Below are 25,837 nucleotides of genomic sequence, written 5' to 3'. Positions count from 1 at the left end.
TCCTTCAGGCCCATCAGCCCCAGCCCTGAACTGATCTTTCTGCTTTGAGCTGTAGTGGGCAATTACTATCATTTAAAAAGTAAGAAGGTAAGCACGTAGCCAAGCACAGAATATACCTCTCCAGACACCCTTAAAACAGGATTCCATTCTTCAGCCTTTGCCAAAACATTCTTCCTTTTAAAACAGCAAAAAATCTACCTTCATATAGCGCAATTTTCCTCTTTGCTTTTTAGCACTCTCTAGCTGCTCATTACTGAAATAATTAACTGCATGTGAATTTATGCTATTATAAAACAGCCGGAACCTTGAAACCAATATGCATTATTTTAACATTTTGCATAGACAGCTAATGCATCTTTTTACTTTACTTTAAACGTAACTATAAATGCTTCCATTCATTACTGATTAAATTTACTGTGCAAACAGCTTTCAAAAAAACTCCTCTTGGCATTTTCTGATGCACAAGGAAATATTTTTCTCAGAGCCTCCCATTCTGACACAGTGCAAACGGACAACGTCAGGAAATAATACACCTGTCCCACAGCTCTGCAAAAAGAATATCTGCTTAGGACAGGAAGTACTCTAATACTGGACAGGTTATGAGTATTGAAATTGAAACCCATGTGAGGATTCTATTAAATATTCAGTGTCTGCTTCCATTCTCTAAATAAGCACTTTCAGGCTTCCTCTTGTGGTAGTCTGTTTAACCATTTGAAGGAACTGTCTCAAGGATTTCATATTTCTTTTGACATGAATTAATTTAGGTTTTGGGTGGGGGCAGGGAGCTCTTCTTGCCAAGCCAGAAGACTTTCTCTCCTTATGCTGTGCCATCAATCATCCAAGGCTTTCCTCTGTCTCCCAGAAACAGCCCAGTGTTGCCAAATGACAAAAGACTGATGTCACTTCTCTCTGCTACTTGCAGGTTTGCCGCCAATCTCATTTCAGGCGTGCAAGACTACAAAGCTTTACTGGACACGTAAGTAGCTTGGAAGGAGAGCTTGAGTATCCACAGGGCTTCAGATTCAAGGCTGCTCTCAGTACAAAGCTGGGCTGTATTGCACCTCTCCACCAAGGGGAAGGGCTGGGGCTTCAGCATGCTTCAGGGCAAATGCTTCAGCATTTTTTTTATGCCCTTTCTGCTGTGTTCCTGCAGTGTAACAGATTGAAGAAGGATCCTTTTTGATGGCTGGCAGGCACGGCGCAGCCCAAAAGGACACACACAATTTGCCTAACAGAGTTACTGAGAGCACAAGAGGAAGCTTATGCTCCCCACACCCACAGGGCAGCAGCACTGTGGTTACACAGCCTGCACACCTTTCCTGGCACTCCACACTTACAACAGCACTGTCCCACCTCCATCACCCCAGAGAAATAACACATCCCAGCAGGGGAGGGAAGTCTCACCACAGAAAGGCTGGCTCAGTAGCTAATGAAAATAAGCTACTTATGCTCTTGTTACTTTCTGAATAAAAACACAGGGGAATTACACGATTCTTCAAGTCATGTATGTATTATGCACCCGTACAAGGAAATAAGTGATACAGAGAATTTGAGAGTTGGGACCTACAGTGAATATCCCTGGTTTGAACTGCGACGGTTCTAAAGACACGGTTAACCAGGATAACTAGCATAAAACATTACACCTCATAAACTGCATAAGAGTAAACCTCCTCTCCTGCTTCTTCACCCCCTGCCCCTGTCTGACAAGTTATATGCTTAGTCCTCTTTTGTAGAAGGAAAATCTCCGCCCTGTAAGATCTTCTTCCTCCTGTGGTCTCTGCAGCCTCTCCTGACCAGCAGCACCATTATTTCCTGCTGCAGTGTCAGTGGGGCATTTTACAAAAAAAAAAAAAAAAAAAAAAAAAAAGGGGGTTTCAGCACATATTACTCCATAGGTCTAGGTAAAAATTAGCACAAAAGCAAGGACATGTGGAAAACAGAAATTCCCACTGTATTGCCCAAGTCATTCCTGTTTGTCAGGCAAGGCTCTCTCGCACACTCTCTAACCAGTCAGCACAGTACAGGGCTGCTGTGAATTGAATTTCATCAGTTCCTTTCTTGAGGTGCTGGTCTTTCCCAGCTGTTCTCCTGACTTCTGTCCTGCCAAGTTTCTGGGGTCCCATCTAGGCAGGCTTCCTACACACATTGCAAAGCTGCTTGTGACCTGCTATTTCCATTTCCACTAGATGATAATGCAATTGCTTAATGAATATGCATGAAGCTGCCAGGAATGATGTATTTAACTTTGGTATGGGAATTCATCTATTTCCCTTATACTGTAATCTCATTTTATTATTCAATTTGTGTTATACCTGATCTAATTGTAACAGAACAAAGGACAGATTAGATTTATTTTCCTTTCTGTCTCTCTCCCCTCTTTTCCTCTGGCTTTGTTTTCCTCCTTCTCTGCAGCCATGCTTTACCTCCTGATTTTTCTCGTGGACAGCTGTCTGGTCATCCTCTCTGTATGAAGCAATACTATGGACTCTTTTCTTCCTATCGTCTTCCAGGACCTACCAAAGATACCCTTGTGGCCCAGAAAAGCAATGTAATGCCAGAACCAGAGCACATCATTGTTGCTTGTAACAATCAGGTAAATTAGTTCTCTTTTTTCATACCTTTCTATATTTCTTAATTTGCTTAAATTCACTCCAGAAGAGCCTAATCTAATCTCTGTTCAGAAATGCAATTAGCATGCTACGTATGAGCTCACTTCTTACCAAGATTTTGCAGTCGATATTTCCAAAAGATGCTTCTGCAGCATTTTTGTCCTTGCCCCACATTATGTTCCAAGTACAGTGATGTAGAAAGGAGGAATGTGGCAGAATTCATTTGCTTTCTCTTTCAAACAAAAATGCTTAATAAACAGAGACGAAACCACAGAGAAAAAAGAATCCTATTAGAGTGCATTTGCTGGAAATGCTCTTCTCTTGACAGTCAAGTATTGCCACACAGTTCATGGCAACTATACCACCATCACAGCTATGCATGGCACAGACACCCCGTGGGGGCCCTAAGCTATGCCTGAAGAAGTTAGCAGAGGTGCAGGCAGAAATACCGAAGTGTTAGAGTGAATCTGCCCCAGGCAGTAATTACCAGGGGGCAGCAGAGCCTGTTTCCTAGAAAATGTACAGTACAGCCCAGCTTGACTATTTGCAGTACTGGAGCCAGGCCTGCAGGTGCTCCTGGAATGAAGAGGTAGCTTCCACTGAAGTGCTTCCTGCTTTTCCAGGAAGTGCAGGAAATTGTCTAGATTCTCTAGGTTATATTTAAATAAATAATACCATGAAAAATACTTATATACTGCCTGATTTTATCTCTCCAAGGTTTTTCAAGCTTGTTCAAATAGAGTATATTTTATTTGAGTCCAACACACAATATAAATCCCCTGTGACAACTGGCATTACATTGCTGTTAAAGCACAGGAGGGGTGAGCCCTGGGCCATTGCCCAGTGGTTTTGTGTTCCATTGCATGCAGTCCTGGCTCTCCAGGCAGGACTTGAACATCTCAACACCTAGCCAGGTGACAGCAAAATGTTGGACCGCAAAGGGTCCAACTCACCTCTGACTGATCTTCTAACTTCTGTCATTTTGTTTGCAGTTTTTTGTTTTGGATGTTGTCATTAATTTCCGTCGTCTCAGTGAGGGAGATCTTTTCACTCAGTTACAAAAGATAGCAAAAATGGCAGAGAATGAAGAGGAAATGCTGCCTCCAATTGGCCTGCTGACAACAGATGGAAGAACAGAGTGGGCAGAGGCCAGGACGATCCTTATGAAAGGTTAGCAGCAGCAACCCCAGCTTTCTCTTCATCACCTTCCTCCTCACCATCACTGCCTTTCTTTGCTGAGAGCAAACATCACAGCAAACACAGGACTGAATGTGCAACCCCACTGCTGAATTTTTTCCAGCAGCAGGAAACTCAGTACGTGTAAGATGTATGTTGCCAGGGGAGCAACAGAAACGACTTGTCCCTTTGGCTCTGTATGTTTAAGTGTTATGCCATGTAATAACTCTCACTCCATTCTTTGTTTTCATCACATAAATTACATTACATCAGATTTTGTGATTTGTCTCTTTCTTCATATCCATTTTGTACCAATAGGAATGATGTATCCTCTTAGCTTTTGGCAACTATTTGATATTATTGATCTTATCCAACAAAAGCACCTGCAAGTTAAACACCTATTGAATCTAGTTGTGTACTTTCTCTAGTCAATGGAGAAGGTACCAGGGCTGATTCAACCAATTGTTAAGTAAGTATCTAGGAAAGATGGCACCAGTTATTATCTGGGGACCGCTCTCTCTCTCTTTTCCAACAGGCAGCATTCAGCTGTCTCGGATTCTGGACCTGAATGTCAAACTTGGAAACAGATGAAAATAAAGGGTGGGGTTAGCGACCTCTATCACATCACACCATGTGTTTTACCAGAGGCTAAGTGATATAAATGCCCTCTTTTTGCCATTTTACATGTCATGAGTATTTATTTTTTCATGCTGAAGAAAACATTAACTCATCTCTTTATCTCCAGTTCAGCAATGCCACAGAAAATATTGCTGTTTTACTAATGCCCTGGAATATACAAGAGTTGCCAATAGTCTCAAAATAAGATTTCATCCTAAGGAAGATTCCCCTTTTCTTATTCAAGTTTATCTGTGCTTATAAAAACTTAGTACAGATACACACACACAGAGTCCTGTCCATTATTTCAGCAATATTATATAGCATTAGTCTCATCTTTAAGCTTTCCCCTCCTCTTCCCATCATTTCTTTTTGAAGGAGGAGACAAAAAAACAACTTATTTTAATGAAAATTAAGGTGAACACCTAATAATTTAATTTCATACCATACTAAGTGAAACAGTCAATGCCTTGAAACTTACAGAAAAATTATTTTTGTTAACCTACATCATCCAAAAGGAAAACATAAAGAAAAATCAACAAAAACTAGCAAAACCCTCTCCCTAGCATTTTTGGATTGCCTGGCATTTACCAAAATATTCATTTTAATCAGAAAGCAAACGAACTCAGTTATGCAGCTGAAAAAAACAGATTCTGCCCTGGTGAATCTCATAGCACCATGATGTGAGCCTTCTCTAATCTAAGCAGGAATCCCATCCCAGACCATTCATGTTAGCACAACTCTTGGATATAGGTGAATGCATTGCCGTTACACATGGATATATGGTAATTAACAGCCCTTTTTCTTTCTTACTTGTGATGGTGAAATGTTCTTGCAACAATAAATAAGAAAGAAAGAAAGAGAATCTGGGAAGCACAATGGATGAAAGGGTCACTCCACAGCTGGTCTGTGCTGGGCAGGGCAAGAGAGAATGCTTCAGGCCCGCACAGACCTGCAAGCAGAGCATAAGTCTTCTAGGTGAGAAAATGTCCAAGATATTATAATGAACCCAGCCATCACTGATTTATAAACACACTCAGCATTGGAAGTGCACAACTAACTTGCTCTTCCTAAGTACAGGAAGTTAATTCTGTATGAAGTGACTGGCTACAGACCCATGCATACTACATCTGAATTTGATTCAAAACTGTCTTCTCATATTTTCCTTTCTAAAACTAAATTTAAAACCCCAACTAACCAACAGTTGGCTTACCAATTCAATGCAACTGTGTATTAGAAAGGAAGAAATGTCTTGCAGGGCTTTAGGCTTGGTCTTACTCGCCTAGCTCTTCCTACTTTTCGCTCTTCCTGCAGACACTTTCAATCCCAAGTCATGGTTCATGAGTTCTTGTGCAATTTATTGCCTGCTTCACATGATAATTTTTCAATGTTTGATCAGCCCTCTGGATATGTCTGTTTCCTGCTGTAAAGGCATCTTTCCCCTACTTCTCTGTTTCTGGCACAGCTTAATTTTATTCACTCTAATACCTAGACTCCAGATACCCTGAAGCCATATGTCAGACTAAGGGCTTCATATCTGTCAAAGATGTGTGGGTAGCAGCCACAATGAAATATATATAAAGCTATCAAACAGCATAAAGCAGAATGCTGAGCAAGCTGTGAGCAGTTTGTAAATCACTATCCAAGCTGTTTTTCCTCAAAGATGCCCGTCTGCAAACACCAGAAGCTGATGTATACATGGCAAGTCCCATTCACAAGGATCTTTTCAGCCTTTGCACCCATGCACACAGATCATCAATGAAAAAAATACCACAACTACAGTCAGCCCTGCAAGTGTGAGATACTAGAAAAGCTTTACAGCCAAGTGGGCAGGGATGTGTCTTCTCTCTTATAAAGCTTCTGAATGCTTTTGAAGACACTCCAAAGGGACGCTGGTGTTCGCATTTTGCAGGGCAGGAACCTCTCTGCGCGCCCCATCAAACACAATCTCTCGGCTCAAGCTTTTGTCGGGGCTGGCAGGTGCGGCAGCTGCTTTCCCGAGGATTCTTCTTCTGTTGGCAAGGGGACACAACACACTCTGCACTCCACCAGGCCCCCAGGGAGCCTGAAAGCAGTCAGGCTGACCATCTCTGTCCCTCGGGCTCCTGGCTGCTAATGCTGCCTTGCAGGAGCCACCAAACAGCAATAGGCAGTACCTTACCATAACCTGCGCAAGGCCACAGCTCCCCCTCTTCCTTCTCAGCCACTGCTATCACTTGCCTTTCCTTCTCTTGACATATTTTTAATTTCTTGCATATTTGGTCTCTTTTTTGCTACATAGCATCTGGAGAATGAACCTGGATGGTAAACAAGTGTCTGGGTTTTTTCTAGCACCCTCTGGAAAGGTGCATTATTTCTTACTATGAAAAATGCTCTTCTTTCAGACAATCAAACATCTTTACATACTTGCAAACCTTGAAAACAGGCACATATTGAAATGGCCCCATATTTCAAATGCAAATCAGAGTTGTTTAATTTTAAATATTTTTCCATTCTTTCAGCTAAAATAATTTTCTGAATTGAGCACATATTTGTTGAACTTAGCCTAGTCTCGAAAGAAGTTTTGATCAATCTGAATTCGTATCTTTAGTTGAGAACATTCTGAAACAAATTTACATTTACACCAAAATCTAGCAAAACCAGTGAATGAAAGCTGATCTGTTAAGAACAAAAGGAGTTTTGTATCAATGCCTGAAAGCCCTTTATCCTGTGATCTTGTTAACAGCCATATAACAGCAATTAATAATGTTTTATACTTTTAAACAAAACAAGTTCTTGTGATAGGTTGCATGCTTCTATCTTTTCAATGAGGAACTGTAAAAAGTGCTCGCAATTAAATATTTCCTATGCTTCAAAGTGGTCCTCAGATGCAAACAAACCCTTAACCTTTGTAATAGTTCTGAGTTAGACAAAGAAACTGAGAAACACATAAATACACCATAAAAGACAAGGAAAACACTGAGGACAAGGTAAAAAATACTCCCAATTGTCCAACCAATAAAAGAAGAGTGTCAGGATAGGGAAAAGAAACATGGCAACTCATGGTTTTGGCAAAGCCATGTTCAAAAACTAAACCTCAAAACCTCATCTGCAGATGTTTCCTCATGTGATGAAGGCAATATAACCTAATGATGAGAGGCAGGAGAGACAAGAGGGGTTTAATACAATGAGACAAAACCAACACAGACCCTGCTGTTCCTTATTTTGAAAAGGGTTTTCATGGGAGAACACAAAAACACCCTAAGCTCTGCTGTTCCAGAGCAGAATACTGCAGCAATAGCGTGAGCTTTGAAATTTTCTATTTTCGACCTGTCCTCTGTAACTGTTATATATAAAATAAGTAAGCAAGGCTGGCTTTAAGAGTAAAATAGATCTATTTTGTAATATAATTATTTCAAGGAAATGAAAGGCAGAAAAAGAAAGTGGGTATTATTGAATCATGTGAGAGATACACAGAGTTACAAAAGTTAACACAGGAATTAATGCCCTGTTTTAACGTCCCCTTGCACTGAGATGACCTCTTGCTGAGAGAAGCTCTGCAGACACCAGCTCATCGCAGGGTCAGGGTCAGATCTTCAGTGCTCTCCGGGGCAGAGGGTTCCCCAGCCCGTGTTGTGCTCAGAGGATGTGAACATTTCGCTCTTTTATCCCCAGACTCCACCAACCGCGACTCTCTCGACATGATTGAGCGGTGCATATGCCTGGTGTGCCTGGACAGCCCCAGCGCGGCGGAACTCAACGACACAAACATGGCATTTCACATGCTGCATGGAGGGGGCTACCACAAAAACGGCGCCAACCGTTGGTATGACAAGCCTATGCAGGTAAAAACCTCGCAGCACTGTGTTGCTTTATGGTGGGGACCACTTGGAATCAGGTAGGAGAAAGAGGGGAAGGTGGCGTCAGCATCTGCCTGGGCAGGTTTGGTGTGAGCAAGGCTGTGGAAGCAGGGACACTTCCACCTTTTCCAAAGCTGCCCTTTGCTCTTGAGATAACATAGATATGCAGAGGTATGAGTAGGTAGACATCAGATATATATATAAAAAAAAAAAAAAAATTCTGCACTGAGTCAAACGGGATGAAAATGCTGGCCTAGTATCCCAGAATTAAAAAAAACCAAACAAACCAAACCAAACCAACCAACAAACAAACAAAAAAAACCAAAAAAACCACAAACAAACAAACAAACAAAACAAAAAAAACCAAAAAACAAACAAACAAACAAACAAAAAAACCACACACACACACACAAAAAAACAAAAACAAAAAACAAAAAAAAAACAAAACACAACACACCACCCCAACCACAATATTTTTCTTTGTTTCCTCTTCTTACACATTTTCCCAAGATCCTAGAAATGCTACTGCATATAATTTGGCATGTGTTTAAGTCCTCATTTAACAGACTGTTTACTCATTTAATTACATCCTTGTTGAGACTTTCCTTAAGTATTGACTTCTCCAGCCTTTTTCCCCATCAGATTTTGAGTGTCATATTTTAAAGTGTCGCACTGTTATTTCCACACTTTGCAACAGACCCAGAGTGAAGTGATGTATTAATCTCCAACTGTCAACAATGTTGACACCTTATGAAAAATTGAAAAATCCCTGACTGATACATGGCTTGCATAATGCTTGTTGCTCTTGCCATACCTAAGAATAGCAACACGAAAAGAGAAACCCCTAAAATAATTTCACTTTCACCAACTTACCCAAGAGCAATGCATTTCAGTAATCATTCCTGATTAATGCCACTGCAAATGACATTATTAGAAGACTCTTTTAAAGAACAAACCCTTTGTCTTTAGAACAGTTAGAACGCTGTTATTTGCAGGGTCAAGTGCTGAGATAGTTCAAGCAGATGAGAATAAACAACATTTTCTTTTTGTCTCCTATCACAAGGCAGCAGAAAGCAAATAAAATTGCATAGAGTGTGAGAGAGCTTAATCTGTCCAGATGTATTCAGACCACAGAAGTTCAAAGGTGAAGAGAAATTCTTAGGGAAATAATATCTCATTTTCCTTTATGCAAACACACATTATGTAGGAGGCATTCTCACAGTAGAATTTGTTCTTTCTCTCCTTATTCTTCCTCATCTTTGCAGTATGGCTTCAGAAAATGTCCAGGTGAACTTTTTACATCATGCCCACTCTCTGAAAAGCTCATGGAAAGCAGGGAGGCAGGATGCGTATGTGATACAAGTGTACAAGAGAGAGCTAAGTGGGTGAAGTCCAGCTAAATGCACTTCAAAACAAGTGTGGGGAAAAGCCCAGAGAAAGGAAAGGAGAGCTACAGTATTGGCCTAGACACCTGCTTTTGCATGAGATGCAGAAGTTCCAAATTGCATGGGTGTATCACAGAACTGGAGCACAGCAGGTTGTCACCAGCAGTGCCATGTGTACACAATAAAATTAAGAATGAAGACAAATAAGAGGGAAATGAAATGAAGAAAGCATCTAAAAATATAACATTCAAAATAAGCTATGAGAAAGCTAACAAATAAGGATAGACTTTGTAATAAAATGGGATCCTAAGGATTTTCCAGGTACAGATGTTTTATTGTCCTCAAAAGTGGAAGGAGAACCCTGGCTTGTCTTTGTATTGATGGGTTTTCTGTACCATAAAGCAGATGCCAAATCAAATTTTCAGATTCCATTGGGAATTGTTAAAATTTACATTCTCACCGGATTCAGTCCCAAATAGCAGCATGGAAAGGATTCAGTGCAACACCTTTCACAGGACAAGCAAGCCTCATGCAGTAAATCTGTAAGTCACCCACTGATCTGTAGGGCAAGGAAGCACCTGATATGAGCAATAAGAAAACCACAGGGGAATGATGACACCTTTGTCAGGTTTCCATCATGGATAACTTACCCAGAGCACAGTTTATTCCCTGTATATGTTGCACCTATTCTTCTCCTTGTTTAGTTTGTGGTAGGAAGAGATGGACTCTGCGGGACCGTGTGCGAACATTCCCCTTTTGATGGCATCGTAATGGTGCAGTGCGCTGAACACCTGCTCAGGCACATGTGAGTTCCCTTTCTGGACATTTTATACCCATTCCAGCCCCTGGGAAGCCTCTGCCAGTGGCAAATTTCCTCTGATGCACAGGGGGACTAAGACACATAAAACTGTTGAAGAGCAGTGATTCACCTGCTAAAAGAGCAGTGTTTAATGAAAGGATTATTCCTGTGACCTTAATGACTTCTCTCTCACATACCAACAGGAAAGAAAGTTCCAAGAAATTAGTCCGAGCTGATTCAGTGAGCGAGCTTCCTGCTCCACGGAGACTAAGATGGAAGTGTTCCCCTGATATTCAGACACATTTGGCATCGGCAGCAGAAAAACTCCAAAGGTAGAACAGATGTCTCATCTTTCTCAGCTGTGACTGCAAGCTGGAAACTACCCAGCACATTGCACGGGCTCCCTCCTGGGGGGCTCCTGTCTTCCTGCTCCTCTTCTTCTTACCAAGCTGCACATACCTAGCACCCCTCTTCAGGATAGGATTCTTATGGGCTGGAGCTACTTCTCTGTATTCAGAATTGCATTACCAGTGTTTTCCTTCCATGTAAATATTAGGAACTCTAAAAACCACTGGAAAAACAGCTTCTCCATATTTGCACAGGATGCAAACAATGCAGATCCTCTGTTTCTGTGGATGACTCTTATGGGTTGAGCTGACTCAATCTGAAGCCAGGGCAATAGGGGTACATATAGAGAACAGTAGAATACAACTGGTTTGAATAAACAATTTGAATTTAGGAATGTAATTTGTTTACATTCATATTGCTCCTACAAACTCTAGTTTTTCTGACTCTATTCCCAGGCTGTCAAAGATTTGCATGATCATTGGGGGTTGGGGGCAGCAATAAGGATTTCTTCTCAACATTCAGGCCTGTGATCTCTTTGTAGGGAATTAACACATTGTCTGCATGATCAGCTGTAAGCATGTCCAGTGTAGTTGCATTAGATAAGACCTCAAAGTGGCTAGAAAGATACGTAAGAGTAAGAACATTCAGGATGCAGACTAACTCCTTTGTGTTTTTAAATAAAGGTAGTAGTAGTCTAAATTGAATTTTGCAAGGAGCTTAAGGGTGTTCATCAGATCCTAAATGTACCCAATCCTCACCCCAGTAAATCTCTCAGAAATTTGTCAAGAACAAAGGAGACCCTTGCCTTGGCTTCAGGAGTGGAAACAGTGAGGTTGGGGGGAGGTTGCTGGATTTTTGGTTTGTTGTTTTTTGGGTTTTTTGTTGGTTGTTTTTTTTTTTTAAATAAAGGTGTCTTACTCAAATGAACATACTTGAGTGCCACAGTTAAGGCTGCAGAAAACAAGCCTGACATAGAATCATTATGAATAAAAGTTACTGACCAGGAACAAGTTACCAAAGGCCAGGACCGTCTGCAGAGCAGGAGAGCAGGAGGCCACTCACCTTTAAGAGGGTACTGGCAGGAAAAGATCTCTGGGTTTTATTTGCAAACAGAAATGGGACAGAATGTGCTTCAGTGGTGAATAAGGTAGGGTACGTTAATGGTTGGACTTGATGATCAGAATTCTTTTCCAACTTCAACAATTCTATGAGATTCTTACATCTGCAGTAACTCCTTCTGCCTGTTTTCCAGGGCAGTGGAAAATCTGGATTTTATTGCCTACAAGTTTATGCACTATGGAAAGGAATTTATTAAGAAACAAAAGATTAGCCCAGATGCCTACATTCAAGTAGCACTTCAGCTGGCATTCTACAGGTAAGGTTAGTTCAATTCATAGGAACAAAGTACACAAGGTAGTGGGGTTTTACACAGAGGATCCATTTTTTCCTCAACATTCAAACAAGTGCCTCCTGCATGGAAATGAGTGATCCTGCCTATTGACTGTAGGGCAGACAAGATAGAAACTGATACCTGGTTCTAGGAGAGAGTACTCCTTTTCTTCACTCCCTTTCCTTGCTCTACCTTCCATCCCTGTGTGCCACACACACCATTCCCAGCCAGTACCCTCCCGACAGCTGTCCCTGTGCTGGGCATAGGGAAGGTGAGGGAATATGGCAGGAATGGCTGCAGCAGCAGCAGCTGGGGAGCCCAGGTCCCTGGGGCAGAAACACCACTGCTTTACCTCATGGGTAGCTTGGGAGGAACCATGGCAGTAACCACACATGCACCTGGCACCACAGGCTGAAAAGCATCCACTGCAGCACAGAATATCAGACCAGAGTTCCTCCACAGAACAGTAATTACTGCTGCTCCCTTCCTCACAGGTATCCCAAGATTTGATAAGATCCTCTAATTTCCATGGTCTTATCAAACTTAAAAGCTTCTTTTTACATTGCCAGAACTCCAGGGTAGAGATAGGTTGTACGGTTTCCTGCAGAAGAGCCTATTACACAAATACTTCTTTATCACGTCAGATTAGATCCCAGAGTGGTCTTTACCTGGTCAAGAACAGAGATGCTTAACATATTTCATGGACTCCTTCAACATCTGTTGAACATCCATTTTGCATATTCCATTAATAAAACTTCAACAATGACTTAGGCCAAGATTTTCATTTGGATCCCGGCCATGATATAAATCCCATGTTTGTAACAAAAACCTTAGGGAAGAGTTGTTTTCTGAGACCACCTGCTTCCGCTGAAAGACACCGTCTGTCTCCCGAAGCAAAGAGTAGTATCTGTATACCTGGACCCAAATTAAACATCAGTCTTTGCAGTCTGTTCTATTGCTATGAGGGTTTTCATTCCAGCTCACAAATAACACCCTACTCCCCTTTTAGTTTTCTTCTTTCCACTAACACACTCAGTCCATTTTCTCTTGTTTTAAATAAAACATATTTCAAGCCCATAAGTAAATGATTAATTACACAATTATTTTATGATGCAGTACAAATAAAACATTCCTGGAGATCTTTCAGTAAATTTTTGTTTTACTAGCTTTGTTTCTACACAACAAGTCATTTTTTACTGGCAATGCATAACTAAAACACGTTCAGCTGTATGCAGCTCTTCATATTAGGAAGGAGTGGGCATCCATCTTTTTTAAGTTTCTTACAGAATTCGTTCAACATTAAGATGAATACTGTGCAAGAAATAAAAGTGTGGCTGTAACAATAAAATGTACCGAGCCTATATTTCTCTTAGTCTTTATGACTCCCTGAAAACCATCATTCTTTGTTTTTCTTCCTTCACTCCCTCAGGTGTCACAGGAGGCTTGTCCCAACCTATGAAAGTGCTTCCCTGCGCCGATTTGATGAGGGCCGGGTTGAGAATATTAGGTCTGCTACCTCGGAAGCATTTGCTTTTGTCAAAGCAATGGCAGGAGACAAGACAACTGTGTCGGTATGTTGGGCTGGCTCCCTCTGTCTTCATTGCCAAAACACCAACTAAATCATGCATTCATGGTCCCAAGTCTCTCACTTTTTATCTCTTAACTGAGAACTTATGTTCTTTATAGGCATAGGGCAGGGTAGCAAGCACTACAGGATTTTTCCTTTGTGTACAGACCAACCATTAAGCTAAATATAAATACTCCCTTATTTTTATTTAAGCATCCAAAAGATTCAGAGGTGCCTAAACATGACACAATAAGAAACATAATATCTACTTTTAGATTTAGTACTGTCTTATGAGTGTTCTATCATCAGGTCGAAGTTCAGCTCCCTGGAGAGATCTAGGCTGAACACACAAAGCTCAGGATCATTAAACTGCCACACCAGGGGAATTGCCTGGCAGGTCTCCTGCAGCGGTTAGTTCTGCTGCAGCCTGCAATATGTGATGTAATTCCCATGCTTTCGTTTCTGGATATGTGGATATGTTCTGGCTGATCCTTTTTGTTTTAAAGGGATGTTTCTACCAAATAGACTAAGCCTTATAGGATCCTCAAGGGAGCTGAACCTTAATGAGGAAAAGCTTCATCAAGCTAATCAAACAACTCTCTAAACTGTCCTGATATACTGCAAAAATAAAAATTAACATTGTTTCTTTGAGACACACCATCTGTTTTCCAGAAGCATGAGCACTGTACAGAGTAGATGGGGATGCAGAGGTACAGCTGAGAGCAGAGCTGCACAAACAGCCCTGTGCACTGTCCTGCCCACCATCCCTGGAGAGCCTCCCTCAATGTCTCTGCGCCACTTCCACCCACTGCACTGCGCTGCTGTACAGGGAATTTCCAGGTGGCCGTTTAGATGCAAAATGCTGCCACAATACAGTTTATTTTTCACAGTAAGCCCATTCCGGTGGCAACAGCCCACATGGCTGTTCTTTAGAATTTAGTATAACGTTGCTAGAAGCATTGCTTCTGCCAATGCTATAGATTAGGTGCAAATCAATGAAATATTATAAACCAAGATCTAACAACCCAGAGGATTATGAAAATTTTCCCAGGTAAACCCTCTCTTCATCCACTGCTTCTTCAATCTCCTCAAGGTTATTGTGCCCTGAACTTAGCTCCTGATGAACAACGCTCAAATGAGTCCCATGGCAAAATAACTCAAAAAACCTGAAGTAACTGCCTCTGCTGTCTTCCAACACTTACTGACTTCTGCAGCTCTCCCAGAGCTTCAGCATTTCTCACCTTTTCCCCACCCAAATCTGAGATCGTGCCCCCCTTTCACAGCACCCTAAACTGTCCTGTTCCACACAAGCAAGCCAAAGAATGCCACGTGTGGCATAGATGAACTCAGATGGAACTCAGTCTCAACCCCCATGGCTTTCCACTGCATGCCTTGGCCGTACAGAATTGGGGGGATAAAGGTTTCATTTCCCCTGGAAAACCTGTAACCACAACGCATACCAACCCACTGATAGTCTTCCTGGAAGATTCTACACCAGGAGATACAAAGGACATTCATACTGGTCTGTGATTGTTCTTTCCAACAGACATTAATAAATCTTTGTTTTGATGTGAACATCTTCATCTTTCGATGCAAAACTACATATGTATATTAGCATCACAGAAACATTAGAAAATTAATTTAATACAACCCTATTCCAAGGTGACTTCTTTAGACCTAAGCACTGTTCTGAATGTGAAGGGGTTAATTCTTTTTTCTGGACAAAGAGATGCACCACGTGGTGTAAGTAGCCTTGAACTCCCCATAATATTGTTTGCTAATAGCCATTAATTCAAACCCAATTAAAAAACATTTTTCTTCTGACACAAATAAAAATTATCCTCAAACGATAGCTTGAACAGTCACCAAAGATTGATTGAGTCAGATTGATTCTTCAGCAGGAGAAATATCTCATGCATTTGACACTTGCTGTAAAAGCAGCAGCTACTGACACTAGAGATTGCTTGAATAGCTGTAAATTAATCAGATTTAAAGACTGCATTCAGTAATTTAATCTGTACCAGGCAACTAAGGCCTAGCTCTAGCCTTGTGAAAAAATATCAGACTTTGTATTTTGAAGGTCCCTGATGGTGACCTTGACTTGCTTCTAAAATGAATTCTCTGTTCAAAAGACCATTCATCGTCCATAGGAGCTGAAGGTCCCCTGTTTATCTGGAGACTCGGTCATTTCTGGCTGTTTCAGGGTCTCCCAAAGTTGCAGTGTTGGACTTGATGTACAGCAAGGCAGCACTTCTTAAGATCATTCCTTTAATATAAAAGGCTGCCATTTGACAGCTGTTAAAATTTACTAGCTTGTTATCTGAAATGTCAGGCATCTATGGAGGGTAGAGCAGCCTTGGAAAAATTCTAGATGCTCTTTCACACATGGGAGTAATTTTTTGACTGGCTAGTAAAATATCAGTAATGGCTTCCATTAATATCACTGTCATTGTCTACATAAACCATTCTGGAGAATGTACACTGCCTGTCTGTTTTGAAAACACTGAATTCCACCAGACAATTGTTTTCCCTACTTCAAAAGCAGAGATTCTATTGGTAATACTCTACACCCCCAAAATCCATGGAAGGACTACACAAAAGGAACTGCAAGCCTTTTCGTGACTTCAAACAAGCCACCACCAAGAAACCCATTCACCCCTGGCACAACCAGGTGCTGGTGCTGATCAGGGCATTGATCCCTGTGGCTTTTCATTTATCAGAGTACTTCCACCTGAGCCACAAGCAGAGGACATTTGAAGTGCTTGCTATTTCTTTGAGAGTTGATTCAATAATATGTATATTCTGATTACCCCAACAGGATTCTGAGAAGATGCAGAAATTTAAGGATGCGATTGCAGCTCAGACTAATTACTCTGTTCTGGTGAGTAAAACCCTGTCTCAACAAGAACTAGTCAGCTTTTTCAAGAAAAGTATGAAGACACAGTCATTAGCTATTTAAACACTAGAAAAATTTGGGCATCTCCGAACAGGAGAGTATCTGCTATGTCACATTTAGGAACATTTCTAATGGCCCAAATAGCCATATTCAATTAACCTCAACTTAAAAAACCCTAAGCCTAAAACTAACCATTTATGCATTTTCTTACATTTCTCTTGACTAGAGGATAGAGGTCCCTATTTGGAACCTGATCCTGAGATGGACTAGTATTCTGGAACATGCGTTCTGGTATTCCAAACTGCCATTTCTAATAAAGGTCATTAACAATGAGGGAGTGATTATAGTAAGTTTTTTTTAAAGACCTGAATGCCTTGTCTAATAAAAGGGACAGATGCCCTCCAGTGAAGAAATCAGTTTAATATCAAATACAACTCATTTTCTGTTGATTAAAAATGAGACAATTCAGTTTGGGTAATGCTCTACGTCCCACTGTGCCAAGACAAGGCACAGACTTGTTCTATAAACAACTTAGTCATACCACTCATGAAATTAATAAATATTAATAACCAGCTATGATAAGTGAATTTGCTACCTATGGTTTTGTCTCAGACCATTGCCTATAAATCCATATTGTTGATTACTCTGTGGATATTCAAAATATTCAAGAAATCATTCACCTTCAGAGGTGGTTTTAAAGGTATATTCTGAGCACTGAAGAGGAAAAGTGTTGCTTTCAGGCAGGACTGTGAAACAAAAGAAGCAGGGAAGAAAAACAATTCTGTGTTTCAACTCTTGTGGGTTGTGAGAACCCACATCTTAGAAGCTGAGACTCCGCGTGTTCTGTAGAGGAAAGTCAAGTCTTCAGGGCAACTACCTCACCTGAACCATCTCAGGGTGAACTCACAATGAACACAACACACTGTAGGTCTACTGAGTCACAACCAATGGAATATCCATACAACAGCTCTCAAAAGAGAAAAAAAAAAAAAAAGAGAGGGAGAGAGAAAAAAAAGAAAAAAGTCCATTAATTCTCCCCTCCAAGTTATTTCAGATCCAGAAACTGTTATGAAATTCAGCCTCCAGTGTACTTCATGGGAAAAGATTAAAACTGCCATTGGAAAAATAACTTATCTTTAAATTTAAAAAGCTCTCCAGGTATTTCTTCTTACCAAGCTCCCCCTCCTTTCTCAGAATAGCAGAATGTAATCATTGGGGCTTTAAACTCTGGGTAAGACTTAGATGGTCTGACTAAATTGTGCATAACAGACTGAAATGTAATAGCTCCTAAGGAAAACAAACAAAAAAATCTACTTCATAAAACAAAAAGCAATTTAATGATTTTATTTCCCCTTGTTAAGGCATACTAGTAGCATTGCTATCTTAAAAGTGGAGCTCTAAAATTCAATTTAGCCCAGTTTTTTCCTATGCGTTGACTCACAGTTTATTTCGTTAGCCTGTCTCGGCCTCTCTTCAGACATGACATTGATCTATGTTGCAGAAATGTCATTGCTAACTGCCTTATAAATCTTACGTGATAGCAAAATATTTCCTTTGATTATCAAGTCAGTTTCCCTGTATGGAAAAAAGAACATAAGCACAGCGCTGATGTATGCTACCTTTTTGGAGCATCCTTCCTCCATCTGGGCTGATGAACAAACAGCTCCTGTACCAATGGGTGCCTAGTTCTTAATAAGCCAAACCAGGCTATGCACTCCCAACCCCCTGCTTCAGGCACTTATCGGTGGTTAAAATTATTCTCCTCATAAGAGAAGTAAACTAGCACTTTTCTGGGTTTTTTTCTTAAATCCTTAAGAGGAAAACTAAGCTCATGCTCTTTTTTTAAATCCAGTCTTCTCTCAGGCCGTTCCAAGGGTCCTGTGCCACAGAGATGTCAGCTCTGCTCTCAGGGCAGTACAATGTCCCCAGTTCAGCTTTCCCTTCCCATATACTTCAGCCTGGGCCACAGAAGAGCTACAGCTCAGTCCAGGAAATCAGTGCTTTCACCAGCATGAAACTGAACTGGACTGAAGGATTTTGAACATATTTATCTGAGGCAATTCCTGCCTGGTTGGACCAAATTTTGGGTTGGTTTCCTAAAGAAACAAAACTCTGTAACTCTCCTGTCTGCCAGTGCTGACTTCTGATCCCATTAGTCATCTTCAGTCACATTCACCAGTAGGGCAAAGCTCTTAAAGCTAATAAATGCCTTAAGTCTAGGGCATTTGGTATCTGGACAGAGCAGAGATCTGAGCATAGGCAGCCAATGGCAGGGACTTGCTGCAGGCTCAGCAGCAGCTCCTGTGAGCTGCCCCTGCTGCTTCTGTATCCCTAACCCCAGGTTTCTCAAGCGGTGGCGTTTGCACACAGATCTGCGACAGATCACTGGCAGATCTATCTGTTATTCTGTTAAGCCTGTTGCAGACACCTACCAGATCCTTGGATCTAAATTCTGTGGAATAACATATGCCTTAACTGCCAGAGGGAGATGCAGGCAGCAAGGCGATGGAAGACTAGCTCCAACTGGGAGGTGTTTTGGAGCCCCCCACCTTGAAACATAATCCAAATGATGCACAGAAAATTCCAAAACCTGCTTAGAAATTTCTGCTGTCCCACATGCTCCCCCTCAGCATCTTAAGAAGCGCAGCCCATGATATTCACCTCTGAGAGATGATGAACACACAGATAACACATGGCGTATCAGCACATGATACACCTCAAGACTGTCTCCCTCCTAATTTGTAAATATCCAGAGCACCACATGAATTTCTCGTTACTGATCTTCGGCAAAGTGCATACTCAGAGTGATATCTGAACATTACAGCACATCACTCAAACCAAGCTCATCAGCTCTGACCAGAGCACTAGGCAGTAATATTCAAAATGCCTCCAAGCTCAGTTAAATGCTGTTGTCTTATCACATCTTACCACAGGCTGTTACTGGAATGGCAATAGACAATCACCTGCTAGGGCTCAGAGAGGTGGCCCGGGAACACTTCAAGGAACTGCCAGAGATATTTACAGATGAGACTTATCTGACAAGCAATCGATTCATCCTCTCAACCAGCCAGGTGAGTTTCTCCTGTTCAATGGCCTTGCCAAGAAAAGGATAATTTTTGTTCTGCCAGACCTTGTAGCTCACAGTGAGAACAGTGTAAAAAAGACAAGCAAACAAAAGCAGTATCAACGAGAAGACTGCAAATCACTCCACATTTTCAGTCCTGTTTTGGTTCATCAGCACAGTAAATACTGACTACAATTATCACTTCATAGCTAACATTCCAAAGATCTGATCAGAAATTCTGGAAACACACACAAACAAAATCAGTAGAATTCACATGAGGGCTCAGTTTCCAAACTACATCTATTCCCATTCCCCTTCTTTTCCTCCTTCCCCTAAGATGACAGCTCTGGTGAGCACTCTTTACTCCAGTGACAGTATAGCCACAAGCCCGAAGGGCTGCCACTCTGAGAAACAAAAAGCCAAGAGCCATGAGGAAAATTCACTCTTAAAAGTTGCTACATTTAAGATCTTTGAGAGCCTTCTGTTATTTGCTGTAAGACAGCAACCCATGCAGACATGCAACTCAGACTTACAGACATTTTAGACAGGTACAGACATTTACAGATTTATAGTTATTTGCACATACAAAGGTACTCAATACTTCCTACATTTAGTGTTCTGAATAAGGAGGCATCTTTATAGCATACAGCCTAAAAATTAACTGTTTCATTGCATCTAGTAGCAGTCCTAATGAAAAAAGAAATCATGTAAGAATTCATTTTCTGAAACACTAGCCCGACTGCAACAGATTGGGACTATCCAATGAAAGAGACTTACAATATCATGCTACAGTATAAAACCTTAATAAGTAATTTGATCTTGTCATAATGTTAGTAGGCTTTCAGATATGAGAGAATGTAACCAACATGCTGCTACATAAATTCTCCAAGAAACTATCCACGAGCAAAGAGTGCTTCTGAATAGCTTTATGGCCTTCGGCTGCTGCACAGCAAATTCATCTGAAAATTCTATGGCTCTATTAGCAGGACTAATGGCCTGTTCTACACCATTAAAAAGGCAAATGTCCTTTGAGAAGGCCCATGTACATAAAGTCTGAAACATATAGATTTCTAACACCTTTTTTCTGCAGAAGAAAGTGTTCCCCTGCTGTATTATTCCATGATCAAACTGGGGTGTTATAGAATGTCTAGTTGCATTAAAGTATTTTTGTACAGGATCACAATCATAAACTATTATTAGAAATGGACAATGCAAATTTCTCTAATTTAATGCAGCCTTCACATTACAAATTCAACACAATCTTAAGAAATTAAAAACCTTAGAGAAGTTTTACGTATCAGTTTAATGTACAAGGATCACATAAAATTCCTATATATCAATAACAAGTCTTATAGCTTTCAAATTTCTATATAAATTGAGTACAGAAATGCATTATAACCACCTAAAATTATACCCGTTTTTAAACCATAGAGAACAAACAGAGCAACCAAATTCTATACTGAGATCAGTTTTTGCCTTCCAAGGTAAATCATCTCCAGGACTTCTGAAGGCAGTAATACCCCACAAGGCTGAATTCACCACATTACCAGCATTTGCAGCATTTTTTTTTTTTTTTCTCTTTTTCCTAATTCCTAAGCAGCTGATTTTAGGTGCCCTGATTAACCAGAGATCACTCCTTCCCTTCTCCCTGCAACCAGGTTCCTACTACTATGGAAATGTTCTGCTGCTATGGGCCTGTGGTGCCCAATGGATATGGGGCATGTTATAACCCTCAGCCAGAGCACATATTATTCTGCATCTCAAGCTTTAAAGAATGTAAGGAAACCTCCTCAGACATGTTTGCAAAAGCTGTGGAAGACAGTCTCCTAGAAATGAGAGATCTGTGCAACAAATGCAGTTCTGCTACAGCAAAGCCACCTTCTAAACAAGATGCAGCTACACAGCTGCAGAGTGACCACCACTGCTAAGAGGCTGTGGGGATTATTCTCTTGAATCCACCTTATGAAGAAATGTGACATAGTTGCTCAAAAGCAAGACAGTACTAATAATATAATAGTGTAGAACCAAAGTGTCATTTGTTTCTCATTGTTGCCAACATTTACAGCTCTGCGTACTAAATCTACTATTTCTTGCTTACGGGTCAGCAAAAAAAGATTTGGTCTCACTGGCTGAAATGAAGGAGGAAGTCATAAAAGTATGTGTTGTATTACCATTTCTTACCATAATTAACTTGTGCCATTTTATCACCTAAAAAATTGAGTAAGTTCGTATATGACATAAATTAAATACTTAGGCACACCAATTAATTAATATCCCCTGCAAGTAGCTCTAAAATCACATCTATTACTACAAGATTTGCATGTAAAGAAAAAAAAGAAATTTCCCCTACTGGGAATTTTGTGAGTAACACTGTAAATAATAGGCTGATGCCATTATATCTTGAACTTTCGCATGAAGAGTATTTAATACCACCAGTCTATTTACTATATATGAAAAACTGATTATTTTTAGGAATGGCCCCTGTGCATTTCCACCGAGTTTAGGAGCATAACATGAGTGTTTGCATGTTTCCCCCAATCTGAAAATGCTGCAGAAATAATTTAGCTTTTATTTTGGTTTGCACTGGTCTCAAGCACAGTCCTGTTCTGAAAGCAGCATATTGGAGAGATGATCCATCACAGAGAACTGGGAGAATTTTGTCCCTAATGAATTGACTTAATTATTTCTTTCTATCAGTGAGCAAAATCCAGCCTGACAGAGCAGCAAAGCACAAAACATAAGTACTATTCAATCCTACTTAAGACCTTTTCTGTTTGCATTGGAATTAATTTAGTCACTGTCACTGGCAGGAGAGTCAATGCAACCACACAAAATCAAAGAGCAATAACTAGAATGAAGAGGTAAATTTGCAATATAAGGAAGTCTTCAAGCTAGAATTATAAATACCAGTACTGGTACTCATATCAGCTTTGCATCATCCCGCTTGGAGGGATCTATATTTTATATTTTTTAATAGCAGATGTAGGGTACCATATTCTGCAATATACAGTAAATTCAACCAGGAAAGTGGTAATATATAGTGTCTGGTAATTCCAATTTTATATGAGTGCTATCCTGAGGTTTTTCTCATTATCTCTCTCATTCCCTATAAATCCTTCCAGGGACTGATATTTTCAGTTACTTTCTCATGAGGTGAAACACGCTGCCTCACTTAGAGGTACCATTGTTAGAACACAACTTACTCACTGACTGAAGACACTTCATTCTAAACTCCAGCGCAGATCCCGTGCTGCACAAGCTGGAACCCACTCTGAGGCCTGGCCAGGGATTGCTTCCTTGCCTGTGGAGAGGTGGAGATGTCCCCTCTTCCTTTGTAGATCAATCACGCATTTAAGCACTCTGAAGCCTAAAAGCAGAATAGATTTATTGCGATAACCTAAAGATGCAAATATGTTTCTGTTTAAGAACTCTAGATACAAATTCAGGAGATTCAGTATGTCCATGATTATTTTAATGCCTCTTTTGAGAAGCATACATGTAATTAGGCAGGCTGTTGGATAAAGGATATTCACGACCTCATATATGAAAGCACAGTGGATCTGATAATCAATTAGAGCAAGTAGCTATGTTGAAGTAAATCAACTATGATAATTTACAGACATTAAGAGCTGGGCTCATTTTTTTAAAGTTATTATATTTCACTGAAAAATATGTATTTATTATGCCATGAGCTGTGGTTCAAACCAAAGATGAAATGTGGTTTTAGATTACATAAATAATATTATAGCATAAAAGCTGCCCCAAAGTTATCATAGAATGGTTTAGGTTGGAAGGGATCTTAAAGATTATCTTGTTCCCACTTCCCTGCCACGGGTGTGGACACCTTCCACTAGGCCAGGTTGCTCCAAACCCCATCCAGCCTGGCCTTGAAAACTTCCAGGGATGGGGCATCCACAACGTCTCTGGGCAACCTGTTCCAGTGCCTCACTGCTCTCACAGTAAAGAACTTCTTCCTAATATCTAATCTAATTTAAAAGTTAAGATGTAAAAATGCATAAGCAAAACCCAAGAAAACTGTTAGCCAGACCAAAAGTTTGCTTAAAGAACACATGGTTCAAAAGAAATCTTTAAATTTTTCCTACACTATAATTATGAAAATTACTTCGATACATTCCCAGTAATTTTGCTTTGTCTCATTTCACTACAAAAGCATTCTAACACAAATGTAGCACTACATATTTTTTGTAGAATTAGATGTTTAAAATTGTAGTCATATTTTAAGTGTATGAAAATACTGTGAATACTTATTTGATAATTTATTAATTTTCTTCTCATTAAATATATACTTTTATTTTGTAATCCTAGCTATATAAGTACCAATAGTTGTTTGCAAATATTACCTGTTTCTCATTTTATTTTTTTGTCTGGAATCTTAACAGTAGTTCAAGCACTGTGCTCAACACAGTCACTGAGAACTCAGGATGCATCTACACCCACACCTGATATTTTATACCAGTTTATCATTAAGAGCCCCTTAGTGGTCTACAGCTGCTGTAACAGGTGTTTTGCATTCTCCAGCTCTGGAAAGTATTGCTGGTGGAAAATACTAACACTATATTTTTACTTGAGGACCAGTGACCAGCCATACTTCCTATTTATTTAGCTAAGCATTCTGTCCTTGTCGCACCCTTATCTTGTTTTAACGTTCAGCATGACTATCTGAAAAGAGCAGCTTTAATGAGCTCAGTCCCTGCAGAGGAAGTCTTTTGTGTACATGGTTTACCTTTGCCACTACCTGTGCTAAAGGCACGATCTACAAGGTACCTGACTTTGTGCAGGAAGCTTCAGACTCAGTTCAGGTCTGTTTAAATTGGAGGGTTTTGGTTAAATTACAGATGGATAAAAATTCATAGGCATTACAAACTTCTCTGACAGCAGGAGCTTCACAAGGGACTGTACTGCTCCTCAGTTAACACAATTCCCTACACCTGCGTGCTGTGATCCCACGCTGTCTCTATCAAGGATTTCAGGAAATAGGTTTTCTTAAGTTCTAATTAAATTATTTCTGTTATCCAAATGGAGTTACTTTATGAGGTTTAAAAATACACACTTTTATGCACTTATGGAAACCAAACATGAAGCTTTTAAAATGTTTCTAACCAGAATACCATGGAATAGATTTTTCGGTATAAAAAGAGAGAAAAATATGATTGACAAACTAAGTGTAATTACATTAATGTAACAAGTGGCTATGATTTAACAAGCCCTCTTGGTGGGACCCGGGGTTTACAACCCCCTGCAAGAGAACTTTCAGAAGGCAATTGTTTTGCTCTCCCCAAGGGTGTACACCAACGTAGATGCAGTGCTGGGCTGCAGAAATTAAAAAGCAAAATTTGTAATGAAATTCCGTGTTCACGGGAATCAAAAGTAAAAGACACCCGACTTCAAAGCAGGGAAGTTTTTCAAGGGTCTAAGAGCCCGGCCTCGTTCTTTTGACGGGAGTGCTGCCAGAGCCCCTGTGCCACGGGTAATTTGGCAGGACACGGCTGTGACAACACAGCGTGAGTTGCAGAAGACAGAGAAATATTTTAGCGATACTTTTATTTTTATAAAAAAGTATATATTTATGACATATGTAAATGTGTATTTATAGCACATGTTGTTCCCGTTACGTTTTGTCTCTGTTGAACTATATTTATCTGCCTAAATCGATGTATACGCCCTGGAGTGTACACTGGTAACATTCAGCTCCTTCTAGGAGGGAGCTCCGCACCGCAAATAAAAGCCACGGGAGGAAAGACCTTGTCACTTCTTTGTGCCGGGTAGTCCCGGCCTCTCGAGCCCTCCTGGCCCCGCCGCTCGGAGCCTCGGGGGCCGCCCTGCCGGGAGGGAGCCGCAGCCGGGACCGCACAGCCCGGGGCTCCCGGGGCTCCCCCCGCCTGCCCTGCCCCACGGCTCCCGGGGCTCCCCCCGCCTGCCCTGCCCCACGGCTCCCGGGGCTCCCCCCGCCTGCCCTGCCCCACGGCTCCCGGGGCTCCCCCCGCCTGCCCTGCCCCACGGCTCCCGGGGCTCCCCCCGCCTGCCCTGCCCCACGACTCCGGGGGCTCCCCCCGCCTGCCCTGCCCCACGGCTCCCGGGGCCCCCCCCGCCTGCCCTGCCCCACAGCTCCCGGGGCTCCCCCCGCCTGC

The 25,837-nt window shown here is 41.0% G+C and overlaps 1 protein-coding gene across 2 annotated transcripts in view; it reads left to right on the top strand.

The window, feature by feature from the left end:
• The window catches only part of CHAT (choline O-acetyltransferase), a 34,105-nt gene extending 8,662 nt beyond the window's left edge, over positions 1-25,443 (top strand). Inside the window, exons 5-15 of one of the 2 annotated variants that reach the window (XM_040072128.2) lie at positions 923-976; positions 2,413-2,593; positions 3,602-3,779; positions 8,055-8,224; positions 10,329-10,429; positions 10,627-10,755; positions 12,024-12,146; positions 13,591-13,732; positions 16,547-16,609; positions 19,558-19,695; positions 21,347-25,443. In XM_040072128.2, coding sequence (XP_039928062.1) covers positions 923-976; positions 2,413-2,593; positions 3,602-3,779; positions 8,055-8,224; positions 10,329-10,429; positions 10,627-10,755; positions 12,024-12,146; positions 13,591-13,732; positions 16,547-16,609; positions 19,558-19,695; positions 21,347-21,616 — 1,549 coding nt within the window. In that variant the 3' untranslated portion in view covers positions 21,617-25,443. The remainder of the gene's footprint in view (positions 1-922; positions 977-2,412; positions 2,594-3,601; positions 3,780-8,054; positions 8,225-10,328; positions 10,430-10,626; positions 10,756-12,023; positions 12,147-13,590; positions 13,733-16,546; positions 16,610-19,557; positions 19,696-21,346) is intronic. The other variant, XM_040072126.2, reaches the window with a different exon arrangement.
• The last annotated feature ends 394 nt before the right edge of the window (positions 25,444-25,837 follow it).

This window comes from Hirundo rustica, chromosome 8 (assembly GCF_015227805.2).
Source record: "Hirundo rustica isolate bHirRus1 chromosome 8, bHirRus1.pri.v3, whole genome shotgun sequence".
In the NCBI taxonomy this organism is placed as follows: Eukaryota; Metazoa; Chordata; class Aves; order Passeriformes; family Hirundinidae; genus Hirundo; species Hirundo rustica.
Note: the sequence above shows the minus strand (reverse complement) of the source record. Positions and strands in the feature narration are given on the sequence as shown.